We start from the raw sequence: 17,171 nt of genomic DNA, 5'->3' as shown, positions 1-17,171 counted from the left end.
GCCTTGACCGGAGGCTACAGCAGACCGAGCAACCCCCTGCTTGAGCTAGCGACCTTGGGCTCAAGCTGGTGAGCTTTTTGCTCAAACCAGATGAGCCCGCGCTCAAGCTGGCGACCTTGGGGTCTCGAACCTGGGTCCTCCGCATCCCAGTTCGATGCTCTATCCACTGCACCACCGCCTGGTCAGGCACAAGAGTATTATTTAAAAGTAAAGAATCAAGCAAAGTTTAATATAATTACAGAACCAAGCATTTAGAAGTCAAGCATCTTCTTACATTTCAATCTCTTTTTTTAGAAACCAAAATACTGGTCTCTCTCTCACAAGCTGAAAATTTAAAAAATAATAAGGCAAAAAAAAATAGCATGTTATCTTTTGATAGACTATAAAACATTAATTCCCTTCTCCTAAACTTTTCCATTTATATATGACTTATCCTTGAATTAAGATACTAGTATCTTTCAGTGTTTTTCAATCATGTTTTTCTTGCTATATACTTATTAAAACAATAATACTAGTTACTCACTTCAATTGTCTTGGCCAGTAACAGTGTGTGAGGAAAATTATACTTGTATACTTGGTTAGCAACATTGTTTACATCAATGGCAGCCACCACCTGTGCAGGTATACAGCTTTCTGTAATGAGAAAAGGAGTATCTTAAAACGTAAAATCCTATCATCGATTTATTCATTATAGAGAAAAGTCAACTAACAAATTTCATAGTACATTTCCTCACTTCCTCAATTATCTAGTTCAGTATTTTTAACCAGTGTGCCACAAGAATTTTTAAAACAGGCAATGCCTATTTAGTTAGGGGTCACTGACCTCTTTTCCTTTAGATTGTCAAATAAAAAAATGACAACAGCCCACACAACAATAGCCATCTACTGTAAATGAATCAAAATTATACCTATTTTTTTTGTCAGATCAGCAAAAAATATACTTTTCAGTGTGCCACAGAATTTTAGTGATTAGTTTATGTGTGCCATGAGATGGAAAGACTGAAAATTGCTGACCCAGTTGGATCTCAGACTGTCAATTGATGACCAGGCCAGACACGAAGTGGAATATTTAGTACTTCTGGTTCATCTCTCTAACTGCATTCCAATGCTAAAACCAAGATTTAAATGTCTTAGTCATTATCTCTTTTATTTGTTTACCACCCTCCATTAAGATATACACTTATGAGTTAAATAGAAAGTTTTCCTAAGTTAAACCAAAAATAAGAAAGAGAAGTACTGTATATTCTTAAAAGCCATATGACTTGGAACCTTAGGTAAGTAACTACTATTTGTTCCTCACCTTCTAACATTAATACAAAGCTGTTTTCCAATACCAGTGAAAATACTTTTAGGTAAGGTTTTTTTTAAATAACAGCCTGATTGAGATATCACTCACATAATACAAAATTCACCTGTTTACAGTTTAAGTAAGTTTTTAAATGAGATGAACATTTAATTGATGTCCAAATGTAAAAATTTCATAGACTAGATATTAAAAACCTAGACAGAACAGGAAAGACTATGAAAAGAATAAGAAAAATAATTATAAGGGCATGCCTTCACTGTCTTGCTACTAAAGAAAATCATTTTTAGTCCCCGGCCTAAATGGATAGAGCATCATCTCAGTGCACAGAGGTCAAGGGTCCAATCCCCAGTCAGTGCACATATGAAAAGCAACCAGAGTGCACAACTAAATGGAACAACGACACCACGCTTCTCTCTCTCTCTCCTCTCTCTCCACATCCCTTTTTCTCTCTCTCTCCAATCAATGGAAAAATTAAAAAAACAAAACAAAACAAAGAAAAGCACATTCAAAATTCTTTCAGATTCAGAAAATCTGAACTATGTAGCAAACTTTGAACTATGTAAGCGCGTAGCTGCTGCTAAATACACATAAAACCAACTATGTGTATACCCTGTCCCAAATCAAGAGAAAATGAAATTTTTAAAAATAAATGCATTTGAGACTTTTTAGAAAAACCATCAGAGAAAATATTACAAAAGTACATAATAGCTCCAAATAGCTATTTCTTTAATATCCATTTGCTATTAATAGTAGCTTACCTAGCCCAAATATTTTTTAAATAAAAAGAAACAGGATATGAGGATCTAGGATTCATGAAGCAGGCATTTGATTATAAAATCAGATCTCAAAAGATGGGGCTAGGGGGAAGGCTCACACACAGTCAGAAATCACAACCATACACTGAGGCCTGTGAGATGATGCTAGAGGAAGAATAGGGGCTCGTATGTCTCTAAGTAAACATTTACTAAATGTCAAGTAGGTTCCAAGTATTTGGCTAGGTACTCCTAGGTACCCAGCTGCCTTGTGTATAGGTCACTGGAAACACTGGGATCCAGTTACTAATATCATAGCTAGCTGCATCCAACTGAGTGTAAATTTAGTAACTAGTTACTTGCCGTGATATAAAATAAATTTGACTTATAAGCTATATCTTTGTTAAAAGCATCAGAAAGATCTTGAAACATAAATCAAGAAAGCTTTTAAAGAAAAAAATATTAGTATATAAAGATCACTTTGCACATCACAAACCTGTTACTATTCAGGTCAAGGACTAAACTAGTACTAACCATTGTAAGAGCTCAAAATTAAGTAAACTTCACCAACCTATTTGTTTTGCTAAATAAAATATATTGTAACTTGCAAGATGCAACCTGCTTGCATTTCCACATTATATGTAGGAAACTAAGGGTGCTAGGAGTTACTTAATATGACTTCTCTTTTTCTCAGGATGATTGAAAATCCAGTGATGTGCTAGATCTGTACTATAATCAATAATTGATTTTATGTTCTTCTATTCTGTGCCTAGAAGACATAAAAACTGACAAAAAGCAATAGCCAAATGATTGTTTTATGTGGTGATCCAAAAACTGATGAACTGAAAATTCTTTCTCAGGAAACAATGGATTTTTAACATCCATAAACAAATGCACTGTTTGCACTGACCAATGCACATGTTTTTGACTGTTATAAAATTAGTGTCTACTGCATAACCAAAAAGGTATTTCCATGATGAGAAATGGATGTACTAAGATATTACTGACAGTAACTTAACCTGCCTTTTCAAAACATAATTGTTTGGGTGTACGGGTATGTTGCTAAGGAAAATGTTAAATAACAATTTTACAGAAAAACACTGTCAATTCTGTCAAAATATTAACTTGAGCTCCAAAGAACAACTGTCTCGACATTTCCTACTGTATTTAAATTTGTAGCCTCTAAAAATCTTTATTATACTGCAAACACATATTTTAAAATGTTTAACTAAACACATCAAAGTGAATAAAACAATTCAATAGAAGTTTGCCTAAGGAAGAGCCATCACTTAGGTGATCCAGAGGTAGTCATTCACAAACGGGAGAGAGAACTGGCGGAAAGGGACTGACTCATCAGGATCTTTTGGTGAAGGTAGAATGAGGGGAATACTGAAAAGCATTTTGATGTATAGCTATACTTGGATTTTATTGTATATTTCAGTTATTATTCCAGATTGTGTACCTATTGGCAGGAAGCACGTATAAAAGATGAGACACTCTAGTTAGAGATATGCAATATAAATGATTTTTAAAAAGTTGTCAGATTGGATCTGCAAGGAAAGGATTAGGAGTATCATGCTCCCACTTCTATGAGGACTGAACTAAAAAAAGCAGATTCAGTTATATTAAGAGAGGCTCCTAGGTGAGATGCCAGAAGTGTCACTGACAATACATGCATAATTCCTGCTCTCAAATGTGTTTCTTATTAAAGTAGGCAAGGATCACCCATACAAACACACAAACATCCAAACACACACACATATCATTTGAATGCCAATACTGTTTGTTCTTTTCCTTATCACACTTTCTAGAAAAGCTGTGGGAAAGAGCCTCTGGTCGGTAGTAGTTAAAGGGTACATTTCTTCTTTTCCTTCTTTATCATTTATTTTCTCATCTACTCTCATACAGGTGAGTAGTTATTTAAATTACTTCCTTAAAATCACACCTGAGACATCTAATCAGGTATGTTAACACTGACATCTAGTTGTGAAATGGAAGATCAGTTGACTACATCCAATGTCTATTTCCTTTCCTTTAAAGTGATTACAGCCCTGGCCGGTTGGCTCAGTGGTAGAGCGTCGGCCTGGCGTGCAGAAGTCCCAGGTTCGATTCCCGGCCAGGGCACACAGGAGAAGCGCCCATCTGCTTCTCCACCCCTCCCCCTCTCCTTCCTCTCTGTCTCTCTCTCCCCCTCCCGCAGCCGAGGCTCCACTGGAGAAAAGATGGCCCAGGCGCTGGGGATGGCTCCTTGGCCTCTGCCCCAGGCGCTAGAGTGGCTCTGGTCGTGACAGAGCAATGCCCCGGAGGGGCAGAGCATCGCCCCCTGGTGGGCAGAGCGTCGCCCCCTGGTGGGCGTACCGGGTGGATCCCAGTCGGGAGCATGCGGGAGTCTGTCTGACTGTCTCTCCCCGTTTCCAGCTTCAGAGAAATACAAAAAAAAAAAAAAAATTAAAGTGATTACAGCTTAATTAAGAATAAAAGTACTAAGCAAAATAGACCTGCAAGGACTGTAAATTTAAAATTATCAAATATTTTATCACTATTAGCAGAGTATATTTCTTGTTTCATTTAGAAGATTGTTGCATTTCAAAATTTACAAATAAATTATTTCTGTTAAATAAAATAATAAGTTTGAAAAAGAAGACTTTAATCCTTAGAAATTTGGTTAGTAGTTAACCAAAACTAATTTAGCAATTTACTTTGGGTTAACACATACTTTAGATCATTGAACAGTGGTACCTTGAGATACAAACAGACCAATATACGAACTTTTTTAAGATACGAGCTGCGACTTGGTCCGTATTTTTGTTATAGATCCGAGCAAAATTCCGAGATATGAGTTGTGATTCAAGAAGCTGCCGCTAGTTGGCCCGTTGGCGCACGGGTCCAGTATCAGCAGTTTAATATACAGTTGACTGACTTACGACTCAGTTACAGAACAAATTAAATTTGTATCTCAAGGTACCACTGTACTAAGATCTGACTAAATACAAGAGCCCATCAATCAGAAAGAGGATGGAACTGTTTGAGGTATATGTGTACAGACCAGAGCTGGGGAAGTGAGATGCAAAATTAATGTTTTTATATTCAGTGATATAAGTACTGTATATTTCCCCATATATAAAATGATCCCATGTATAAGATGCACCTTAATTTTGGGGCCCAAAATTTGGAAAAAAAATATCTATTATATAAAATTATTGAACTCAAGTTTTATTCATTATATAATTCATACAACTCCTCATCACTGTCAAAACTCCCATCCATTAGCTTGTCCTCATCTGTGTCTGATGACTAATCAGTGTCTTCCATAATGAGCATAAAAACAAATGCAAAAAAGTGGGAAATACAAGTAAAAAAATCTATAACCACTGTATAAGACACACCCAGTTTTTAGACCCCAAATTTTTTGAAAATGTTTGTTTTATACATGGGAACTATGGTAAATCAGAAAAAGCTAGATCTATATGATTTTACACATAGGTGGCTCAGTGGTAGAGTATCAGCCTGGCCTGTGGAAGTCCTGGGTTTGATTTCTGGCACACAGGAGAAGTGCCCATCTGCTTCTCTACCCTTCCCTCTCTCCTTCCTCTCTCTCTCTTCCCCTTCTGTAGCCAAGGCTCCATTGGAGCAAAGTTGGCCCCGGGCACTGAGGATGGCTCCATGGCCTCCACCTCAGGTGCTAGTATGGCTCCTGCCACAACAGAGCAGCAACCCAGATGGGCAGAGCATCACCCCCTGGTGGGCATGCCAAGTGGATCCCAGTAGGGTGCATGTGGGAGTCTATCTGACTGCCTCCAACTTCTAACTGCGGAAACAAACAAAAAAAACCCTGAGATTCACGGACATAAATAAAAGTAAAGTGGTTACCAGGGGGAAGAGGGCAGGGAGGGGAGTAAAGAGGGACAAATAAAGTAGTTCTCACAAAGGGATGCTATAAAAAATAAATGAACAAAATATGTAAAACAGTTACTATATAGTAGATGCTCAATAATTATTAAAATTCCTAAATACTGCCTGAATTCTAACTGGAATACTATAGATTAGACAAAATAATAATTTAAAATTCTTTATTTTTGAGTTCTCTGTAATTTAAGGATCCACTTTGTTTTTACTTTCAGAACATAAATTTTATAAGAATGGATAAAACTGTACAACTGAAACTATTATGAGCTCCTTTAAAGACATTGGAGGTAGCGGGTTACAACTGCCTCTCTACATATTTGTTTTATTTAGAACACATATATGGGATTAGGTAATTGGGTGGCCCCATAATGAAGTCCTGGTTACCCAAATTGGTACTCCTACTATTGCTGTAATTTAGGACATTTAAAGAAAGTGCTTCTGTTTTGTAGATATAGAGTTAATTACTCATTCAGAATGCTTTTAGCATTCACATTACTCTGCTTGCCAAATTTGTATGTGAAATGCATTTCCTCATAGTGACAAATGATATTTAAATGTGTGTTCTTTTGAATGCTTATTAGAACCATTATTTTCAAGTTACAGAAAGCTCAACATAAAAGTTGTAAATACTCATTTAATGATGAAACCCAAATGTAAGCTTGGTTTGGGGAAGAGCTTTAAGAAAGGGCTCAACTCAGGTCACCAGAAAACTGTTTCTTTCTCTATACATCTTAGCCTTGTTCCTTTGGGATTAAGTGCATTTTTTTTTTATTCATTATAGAGAGGGGAGAGAGAGAGAGGAGGGGGGGAGGAGCAGGAAGCATCAACTCCCATATGTGCCTTGACCAGGCAAGCCCAGGGTTTTGAACCGGCAACCTCAGCGTTTCCAGGTTGATGCTTTATCCACTGCGCCACCACAGGTCAGGCCAAGTGCATTTTTATATACACTCTTTTTTGTGTTGCATCAAGATGGCTGTAGTAGCCTCTGAATTTATATCCTCCCAAGGTTAAACTCAGTAAGAAAGATCAAGCATCTATCTTCCTAGTTGCCCAGGAAAATGCCAGGTATGATGCAAACTCTCATTGCAGATAGACATGAACATCAATTGAGGATACAGTGTTTTATAGAGTAGTTTTGCAAGATGCACCTTAAGCCTTAAAAATCACTTTGGACATATCAATTTTAATGTTTTTTTTTTTAATTTTTCATATATAGTTGACATGCAACATAATATTAGTTTCAGGTGTACACCCCAGTGATTAGACATTATGTAATTTACTAAATGATCATCCCAATAAATCTTATATCCATCTGATACCATACATATTTATTAGAATATTAACTACACTGCTCACAAAAATTAGGAGATATTTCAAAATAAATATGAAGTGATAAAAAGAAGTATTTGATTTTTTTTATTAAACAAGAACATCAGAAAAGCAAACAAGTCAAAGAAAGTTGTTTGATTATGCAAATAAGATGCAAAACCAATTTTTATTTCATTGGTGAAAATGCACTATACAAAAGGCTGAAAGTACTGGAGTATCTGCACGTTCCCTGATCCCCTAATTTTTGTGAGCAGTGTATATTCCCTATGTTGTACTTTACATTATATCCCCATGACTATTCTGTAACAACCAATTTATACTTCTTAATCCCCCCAAAAGGCAAACATCAAAATGTTCTCTGTACTTATGAATCTGTTTCTGTTCTCCTTGTTCATATATTTTGATTTTTATATTCAATTGTTGATATTTATTTATTGCCATTTTATTGTTCATATTTTTTTCTTCTCCCTCCTTCTTCAAGAAGACACTTGAACATTCCGTGTAATACTGGTTTGGGGGGGGGGGGTCATCAACTCCTTCAGCTTTTTGTCTTGGAAGCTCTGTATATCCTAAGATTCTAAATGATAACTTTGCTGGGTAGAGTAATCTAAGCTGTAGATCCTTGTTTTTCATCACTTTGAGTATTTCTTGCCACTCCCTTCGGCCTGCAAAGTTTCTGTTGAGAAATCAGCTGACAGTCTTATGGGAGCTCCCTTGTAGGTAACTACCTGCTTTCCTCTGGCTGCTTTTAATATTCTCTGTCTTTAAACATTTTCATTTTAATAGTGACGTGTCTTGTTGTGGGCTCTTTGGGTTCATCCTGTTTGGGACTCTGCAATTCCTGGACTAGTATGTCTATTTCCTTCACCAGATTAGGGAAATATTCTGTCATTATTTTTTCAAATAAGATTTCAATTTCTTGCTCCCTGTCTCTTTCTGGCACCCCCATGATGCAAATGTTAGCATTCTTGAAATTGTCCTAGAGGCTCCTTACACTAGCTTCACTTTTTTGGATTCTTTTTTCTTTTTGCTGTTTTAAGTGGGTGGTTTTTGCTTTCTTATATTCTACATCACTGATTTGACTCTCAGCTTCATCTATGCTACTGTTGATTCCCTGTAAGTTACTCATTTCAGTTAGTGTATCCTTCATTTTGACTGGTAATTTTTATGCTGTTCAAGTCCTCAATAAGTTTACTGTGCATCCTTATAACCAGAGTTTGGAACTCTTCATTTAATAGACTGTCTCCATTCTGTTCAGTTCTCTTTTTGGAGTTTTGTTCTGCCCTATCATTTGAGACCTGTTTGTTCCCTCATTTTGGCGGCTTGTGTTTGTTTCTATGTATTACGTAGAGCTGCTGTGATTCTTGGGCTCTGTAGAGTGGTCTTCTGTAGGTGTTGTAAGGTCGGTGGATAATGGGGGATGGTCACATGGGGAACCCAGACCCGTAAACTTTGGCTAGGACCACCCACAACCAAGCGCGCCAAAAGAAACTTCCCAGGAGTCTTTGGGAAAAAAGCAACTGACTGTCAGCCAGTGAGATTTTGCTATGTCATATCAGCCAGACTTCCCCAGAGGACCCCTTTAAATTTGCCCACACGGTCTCTCCATGTGTGATTTTCGTGACCGCCATCTTCTGGACCAGTGAATCTCATCTGAGAAACGCTCTGTACTGAATAAAGCCTTTACTATTCCATACTTGGTGGCTACGACCCTTCCTTCCCTCTAGGCAGAGAAAAATACCTTACATTTTGGTGCCGAAACCCGGGAAGAGTTTGAAGTCTACAAGGACCGCTCCTCTCCCCATCCCCTCCGAGAAAGAACCAGGATCTCTGACTTTCCACCCACTTCGGCGCACGGTGCAGTAAGTTCCCCACCTCCAGCCTCCCCCCGCCTCAGTTCTTTCCTCCAAGAATCTCACATCCCCCAACACCATCAAAAGGGTTTTCTGTACCCTTTGAGATGCCCTCATCTCCTCTCCCCCTCTCGCTTTACCTGACTCCAAATACCCCTTCCACCTTTTCACTGATGAAAAGCACAGTAATGCAATTGGAGTACTGACTCAACCAGTGAGGTCTACATACTGCCCAGTGGCATATCTCTCTAAACAATTGGACACCACCATCAAAAGTTGGCAGCCCTGCCTCCAAGCACTGGGCGCAGCAGCTGAACTCACCAACGAGGCTACTAAGCTCACCCTTTCCCCACCCATCACTGTCTTCTCCTCCCACAGGCTCACCGACTTCCTTTCACACAAATCTCTTTCTCTGTTAAGTCCTTCCCGCCTACAAGAATTTCACCTCCTGTTCATCGAAAACCCTTCAGTCACTCTTTTACCCTCTCCCCGACTCAACCCAGCCACTCTACTGCCAGCTCCAATGACACTTCCAGAACCCACCCACTCTTGTACAGAGCTAATAGATTTCCTCAACAGGCCTCGAGATAGATTATCAGATTCTCCTTTAAAAGATCCAGATCTAATACTCTTTGTAGATGGGAGCTCTGTACAGGGACCCAATGGACGACGACAGGCAGCCTACGCGGTGGTCACCACCTCCTCCACCCTAGAAGCTTAGCTGCTGCCAGAGGCACCACCTCCCAGAAAGCAGAGCTGATTGCCCTCACGCGGGCACTACTCTGACCCAGGGAAAATGCGTAACTATATAAACTGACTCTAAATATGCATTTCTTATCACCTACAGCCACTCTGCCCTCTGGAAGGAAAGGGGCTTCCTCACTACCAAGGGCTCCCCCATAATCAATGCTACCCTCATTTCTAAACTTTTGCAGGCATTACAGCTTCCCGCTGAGATGGCGAGATGGCTGTGGTACATTGTAAGGGCCATTAAACCTCTCAGGACCCGGTGGCCTTGGGAAATGCTCGGGCCGAAGAGAAGGCTCGAAACCTCACCCTGGGAGCCTCCCCTTCTCCTCTCATGTTTCTCTCCACCTCCTTGAAACCTCCCTACACTCCTGAGGAAGAACAGACCCTTCTCAAAAAGGGTGGAGACGTGTGCAACCAGGGATGGATATTTCTCGGAGATAGGATTGCCTTACCAAAAAGACAGGCTGAAACTCTCCTTTCTGATATCCACTGTTCCTTACATATAGGGCCAAAAGCTCTCTATCAGTTCTTACAACCACTCTTTTCCTTCCCAGGCCTCCAGCAGACTATTGAAAAGGTGCACGCAGCATGTGCTGTCTGTTCCAAAGCCTCCACACAAGGGGGACTCCGACCCCCTTCCCTAATCATCAGCTGAGGGGGCACGTCTCAGGCCAGGATTGGCAGATTGACTTCACTCATATGCCCCCTCACAAAAAACTCCGTTATCTCTTAACTTTTGTTGACACCTTTTCAGGGTGAATAGAAGCCTTTCCCACTTCTCGAGAAACAGCAGACACCGTTGCCTCCATTCTCGTTGAAAACATCACCCTGCAGTTTGGACTGCCGACTACCATCCAGTCAGACAACGGCCCGGCCTTCACTGCCCAAATAGTCCAGCAGGTTGCCACCTCTCTCAACAGCACCTGGAAGCTCCACATACCCTATCACCCTCAATCATCAGAACCGCACCAATGAAGTTTCTCAATTCATGGCCAAACAGATGTTCCTCCTGACACCCCTCAAAACCACCACCTTCCAAACTCCCCCTCCCCATGATGCCCCTATTCAGCAGGAAGAAGCCAGACAAATAAGCGGCGCCCCTTATTAACACAAAAAGATCGGAATGTAAGGTCGGTGGATAATGGGGGGATGGTCGTGTGGGGAACCCAGACCCGCGAACTTTGGCTAGTACCACCCACAACCAAGCGCACCAAAAGAAACTTCCCAGGAGTCCTTGGGAAAAAGCAACTGACTTTCAGCCAGTGAGATTTCACTACATCATATTAGCCCAACTTCCCTAGAGGGCCCCTTTAAATTTGCCCACGCGGTCTCTCCATGTGCGATTTTCCTGACCTCCTTCTTCTGGGCCAGTGAATCTCATCCGAGAAACGCTCTGTACTGAATAAAGCCTTCTATTCCACACTTGGTGGCTATGCCCCTTCCTTCCTTCTCGGCGGGGAAAAATACCTTACAGGTGTTCCACAGGGTCCAGTGGGACAGCTTCCCTAATCACCCAAGCTGGGTACTCCAGATGTGATCCCCATTCTGTGTAGGCTGTGTACCCTCTCCTGTTATAGTTGAGCCTTGATTGCTGTTGAAACCTCAATGGGAGGGATTTACCCACAGGTTGATCAGCTTTAAAGACTGGCTGGGACCAGCAACCACCATGGAGAATTAGCTGTGCAGGGGCCCACTCCACAGAGCAGGACTCACTTCAGGAGGGTTCTCACGCCCTCTGAGTCTACTCCTTGAGTATGTTACCTGCGAAGGTGGTTGGGTGGTGCTTCAACATAGTCTGAAGCTGTCCACTGGGTGTTCTGGCTCTGGGGCCTCCTGGGAGGTACAGGCCAAGGTCAGCTACTTCTGTATTTTGCCCAGGGCCTCCCAACATGAGCTACCAAGCAATCTGCACATACTTGCTACTTGTGCAGGGCTTGGAGGTACCCAGGCCAACTGCCACTAGTGCTTGGTCTGGCACCATTTATCAAGGGGTACAGGGCATGCTGAGGCCATCTGCTGCTTATTTCAGAGATTTTAGGAACGTCTAAATCATGAGCCAAGACAGACCATTCATGTGGAAAAGCCACTGGAAAAAGCTGGGGCACGTCTGCAAGTTGAGTGGGGCAGAAACTCAGGGAATCACCAGGGCAGGACAAACAGTATGAACCAAGTTAATGGAGTTCAGATATGGTGCCCACCTGCCAGCTCTTTGCGGGGGTGGGGTGGGGGGGTGTCTTTTTAAAGGAACAATGGCCTTTGCCAGCACTTTTGTCGGGTAGAAAGCTGCCCCTTCCCCAACTTTCATCCTGATGCCAGACAATTCAGTTTCTCACTGTATACCCTGATGCTTTCCAAGGTGCTGTCCCAGCACTGGAGCTCAGAGGGAGTGAGTCCAAGTAACTGTTTGCAGGCCCTTTAAGAACTGCCTGGAACTCCAGCTGCCTTCTCTCTGTCAATCAGTCACAATTCTTGCTGGTTTTTACAGTCAGAAGTTATGGAGACTTCTCTTCCTGGTACTGGAAACCTCAGCTGGGGGAACCTCCACAGGCAAGATATTCCTCCCAATTTGTATCCACCGAATGTGGGTGAGGGACCAGCTCGTTCAGAGTCTCTACCTCTCCTACCAGTTTTGATGTGGCTTCTTCTTTATGTCCTTAGTTGTGCGACTTCCATTCAATTGGATTTCAGAGGGTTCTGAATAATGGCTGTTCTGTATTTTAGTTGTAATTCTGAGGTAATTGTGAGAAGATTAAAGTAATGCATTTTTTGGACATCAATTTTATGTTTGGGCACATATCCTAAAGTGTGGTAGGCAGAATAATGACCACTCCTCAAAGATGTCCACATTCTAATTCCTGAAACCTGTGAAAATGTTATGTTAAAAAGAGGAGATTATCCTGGGTTACGCAGATCGGCACACTATAATCTCAAGAATAATAGAGGAGGGTTAAAGTCAGAGAAGTAGATGTAATGAAGGAAGGAGAGGTCAGAAAGACTGGCAGATCTACACTTAGGGCTTTGAATATGGAGGAAGGAGCCACGTGCTAAGAAATGCAGGTTACCTCTAGAAACTAGGAACGTCAAGGAAACAGATTTCTCCACCCCCTCCACAGGTAACACGGCCCGGGTATCACCTCCAGAACCGTAAAATAATACATTTGCGTTGCTTTAAGAAGCCATTAATTTTGTGGTAATTCATTGCAGCAGCAATAGGAAACTAATATATATAGCAATCATAGAGATGTGGAGAAAAATGGCTATATTAAGGATAAATACTATCTTATTTATCATAGTGAAAAGTTATAAGCAATAAAGGTCCAAAAATAGGTAACTGCTTTGAACAAGTATGAAACTTCCACAAAATGTAATATCACAGCACCATTAAAAAACCAAGTTTAGAAATATATTTAATGGCAAGAAAAAAATTCAAGATATAAATGAAAATAGAAAGGTATAATTTAGTTTAATACTCATGGATACGTGTAGAATAAAGATTTAAAATGTTTTTCTTTCTCGCATGAGCATCATGTATGACTTTTAGTTTTAAATTCCTTCTTCATCAGTGTAGCTCAAGTATTTTCCCATAGACCATAATCTCTGAAGGGAAAGAGCATGGTTGTCCTGTTCGTGCTGTATCCCCATCACACAGCACAGTAACTGACCCAGAAACCACTCAGTAACTATGTGCTGGATGAATAAAAATGCATGTTTTCAATATTTCCCAATTCTTAAGACAACTGTATCACATAGTTAAAAACAAAAAGAATATAAACATAACATGGTATTTTTTAAAATATTCAACTTCACCAGAAATAAAAAAATTAAAATATGTTCACCTAGTAAATTATGTAGTTTTGAATAATGTATTAGCACACTTATGGTCACAGTTTATTGGATATACCCTTTTAAAATGTAAGTTGAGAATATCAACTTTTAAAGTGTTCATGTTCTATAACTTATTCACTCATTCACCAATATTATTTGAGTACCCACTATGCAACAAGCACTGTTCTAGGTGCCAAGAATACAGCAGTGAACAAAATAGAAAAGAAACAAATCCCCACACAAAGCAAATGAAAATTCCATACAAAAATATGTTCACCCTTATGAAGCTTATATTTTAGAAGGGGAGGCAGTCAATTAAAAACATAAACAAGTAAAATATTGATATATAGTATGACAGGCAGCAATAACTGCTGAGAGGAAAATAAAACAGTAAGGGGAATAGAAAGAATGAGCAGAGGCTGCAATTTTTGACGGTGGTCAGGAAAGCCCTAAGAAGATGACATTAAAGACAAGGGAATAGTCATGTGGCTATCTAGGGGACAGCATTCCAGACAGAGGGAACAGCAGTGCAATGGCCCTGAAACAAGCAGGGATGCATTTACAGGTAGCAAGGAGACCATCATCCCTAATCCACTTCCCACAAGCTAATAATGATAACAGGACACTGTGCATCCTTCTCAACCTTTTTCTAAGTCCAAACTCATCTACCTACAGATACACACACACACACACACACACACACACAGTATATATGTGCCCAAATATAAGACAACTAGAATAAAAGTCAACCCCCTATTTGGATTTTCCCTATGAGAATATATTGTCCTCATGGACAATGAAAAGTACATACTGAATAACTTCATATTATATAACTCTAAGTCAGTAGAGAGGCAGTAGAAAGTCTCTGTGGATCACAGGGTGAGCCAAGGAAAGCTACTCTGAAGGGGTCACATATGAACCAATGAATGAAAAATGCAATGAATCTGCTTTGGAAAAGTCTGGAGTTAGAACACTCTGGGTTGAGACTATAGCAAAGGCCAGCAGGAACATGGAGGGTTTGAAGAATACAGAGAAAGAAGACCACCAGTTAGCCTGCAAAGAACCAGGGGGAGAGTGGGTATAAGGTTGAAGAGTCAGACAGAAGCCAGCTCTCACAGGCCTAGTAAAAAAGATGGGACTGTAATTCTAACCTCAAATGGAAGCCAATTAGCAAGGAAGTGACATGATTCAGTTTACTTTACTGCACAAAAAGATAATTCTGCTGTTGTGTGGAGAAAAGGATGGAGTGTGAAAGCAGAGTGAAAGCAGGGGAGCAATAGGAAACTGTTTTAATATTTAAATAAAGATAGCTTAGATCCAGGATGGTGGCAATAGTACTAGAAATAAATGCTTACAAATACAGTTTGCACTGGCTAACAGAAGAGAAAATATTTAACTGTTTAATTAACCAAAAATTTTAATTAATATTATAAAATTGCCCCTATTGAATTAGCAAAAATTAAAAATGGGTAATACAAATTTCAATGACTATGCAGTTGAGGGAGGCACTCATAAACCTCTGAAAAGCAATTTGCTATGTTATCAAAAGCCTTTTAAAATTCTCGTAATTTTTGACTTAGTAACTAGCACACAGTAGTCTTTAATTGTTGAATAAGTTATACAATTTTTAGAAAACACGCTTAAAGAGAAAATTAGGATTTATGCACAAGGATGTAACTGTAGCACATTTATATTTTAAAAACAAAACAAACCAAAAAACGGGACTTATCTAATATTCAACACTTAAGGAGCGGCTGAATTATAGCTCATGGTAAAGTACTAAGCAACATTTTAAAGCATATTTCAAGATATAGGAAAATGCTGATATTATACAATCTTATAAAATCAACTGAGAAGCAAATAGTACCAGAGTTTTGTTTTCATGCTGGTAAGTTTTGATATGAGAACTGAACACAGAGAGCTAGCTAATAATTGGTAATAAATATTTAACAACTAATCTAGTCTAGAATCAAAACTCAATGTATATTCTCAGAAAACTAACATGCTCAATTCATCACACATTGTATCTTACAGTATCAGTCTCTTGTTACCATTGGTACTAAAAAAGGAAACAAGGAAGTTTCAGGTTTGTGGTTGTCTTAGTAACTTAAGTATAAACATGCACATTTAAAGTCTATCTGTCCCACTTTATCTCCAGTGCCTAGCACAGTACCTGGCTCAAACAGGATCTCACTCAATGCATCTTTCTGAGTGAATATCACCAAAAATCAACTTTTCAATTCCAATTTAGCACCAAAGAAATTTAAAACGTCAAAATGGAAGGGGTGCATGAAAGTAATAGTGGTAATAGTAATGTATAATATTTTGAGTGGCTATACTTATCAGGTATTATTAAACACTAGCACCTTGTCTTCACGCCTCATAATAATCCTTTCTGAATTTCTGAAGGATTTCATAAGAATCCTTTCAGAAATTTCTGAAAGAATTACTATTCACACTTCAAAACCAGGAAACAGGTTAAAAAATGTTAAGGAGCCCCAAGGTCACACTGCAACTAAGTGTGAACTCAACTCTTCTCAAGCCTAAAAGTGTCTAGATAGGATGTACCAAGACATGGATGTTTTTTCAGTGATAAGAAGCGACCCGATAGTTCCTTTATGCTTCCCCTATAGTTAGTTCACTAACTCCCACCTTGAATCTCACTTATCCCTCTGAAGAGCCAGGAGTCACCAGACCTGCCCAGCGACCTCCCCTCCCCCACCGAGATTCCCGGGGCAAGGTCGGTAACTGCCACAGCTGGAATTGGGGGTGGGCACCAGGCGGGGTGCTCACCCCTCCCACTCTGTGGGTGCCATTTTAGTTTGACTTTATACGCTAGCCTTGCAGATTAGGACTCACACACTGAGCCCTAAAGTGCCCCAACGGCCCTTGGGAGCAGCGGAGGCGGCGGGGGGAGGCCGCTGGGGCGGTTTCCACGACAACGGAGTTCTCTCCCCACCGCTCCGCCCCCACATGTCCGCCCCAGCATTTCGCGGCTCCGCCCCTCCCTGGAGCTTCATCTAGGACCTGCGCCAATGCGGGGAGGGGGAAGGGGTTTCTGTGCACGCTCACCTCTTAGCGAATGGTGCATGCCCCCTATGCCGCTGTAGAGTTCCAGAACCCGCAGGCATTCCATCCCGCCACCGCTGCCGCTCCTCAACTAGGCCTGCCGGTCCCCAGCTTCTCCTCCCTCCGCCCGCGCCGCTCCCTGGGCTTGGGTTCCGCAGCTTTTCAGTTCCGCCCCTTCGGCTCAGAGCTTCACTTGGCTGCCTGGGTCCTGGGTCCTGGCTGGGGTCAGCAGCGGGACAAAGGGCATATACCAGTGAGAACTCCCAGGTGAATAGCAGCTCTCCAGAGCTCAGTATTGGGGCAGATTCTGCCTTTGCCTTAACAAATTAACACAGATTAGAAGCCAGAAAACTCACTTTTCAGGTGTGCTGCTTTGTCAAA

The 17,171-nt window shown here is 40.6% G+C and overlaps 1 protein-coding gene across 4 annotated transcripts in view; it reads right to left on the bottom strand.

Moving 5' to 3' along the window:
* TRDMT1 (tRNA aspartic acid methyltransferase 1) overlaps nt 1-16,909 on the bottom strand; it is a 57,530-nt gene extending 40,621 nt beyond the window's left edge. For 3 of the 4 annotated variants that reach the window (XR_010731974.1, XM_066281057.1, XM_066281058.1), the window contains exons 1-2: nt 16,794-16,899; nt 524-633 (exon numbers count right to left, since the gene is read on the bottom strand). Coding sequence is in view for 2 of the 4 variants with exons in the window: in XM_066281057.1 (XP_066137154.1) it covers nt 524-633; nt 16,794-16,857 (174 nt within the window). In the remaining 2 variants the exon portion in view is untranslated. Of the gene's footprint in view, nt 1-523; nt 634-16,793 lie in introns of all 4 variants that reach the window. The other variant, XM_066281059.1, reaches the window with a different exon arrangement.
* Between the last annotated feature and the right edge of the window lie 262 nt (nt 16,910-17,171).

Source organism: Saccopteryx bilineata, chromosome 5, assembly GCF_036850765.1.
Source record: "Saccopteryx bilineata isolate mSacBil1 chromosome 5, mSacBil1_pri_phased_curated, whole genome shotgun sequence".
Classification (NCBI taxonomy): domain Eukaryota; kingdom Metazoa; phylum Chordata; class Mammalia; order Chiroptera; family Emballonuridae; genus Saccopteryx; species Saccopteryx bilineata.
The sequence above is the reverse complement of the archived record's forward strand: the minus strand, read 5'-3'. Positions and strand labels throughout refer to the sequence as shown.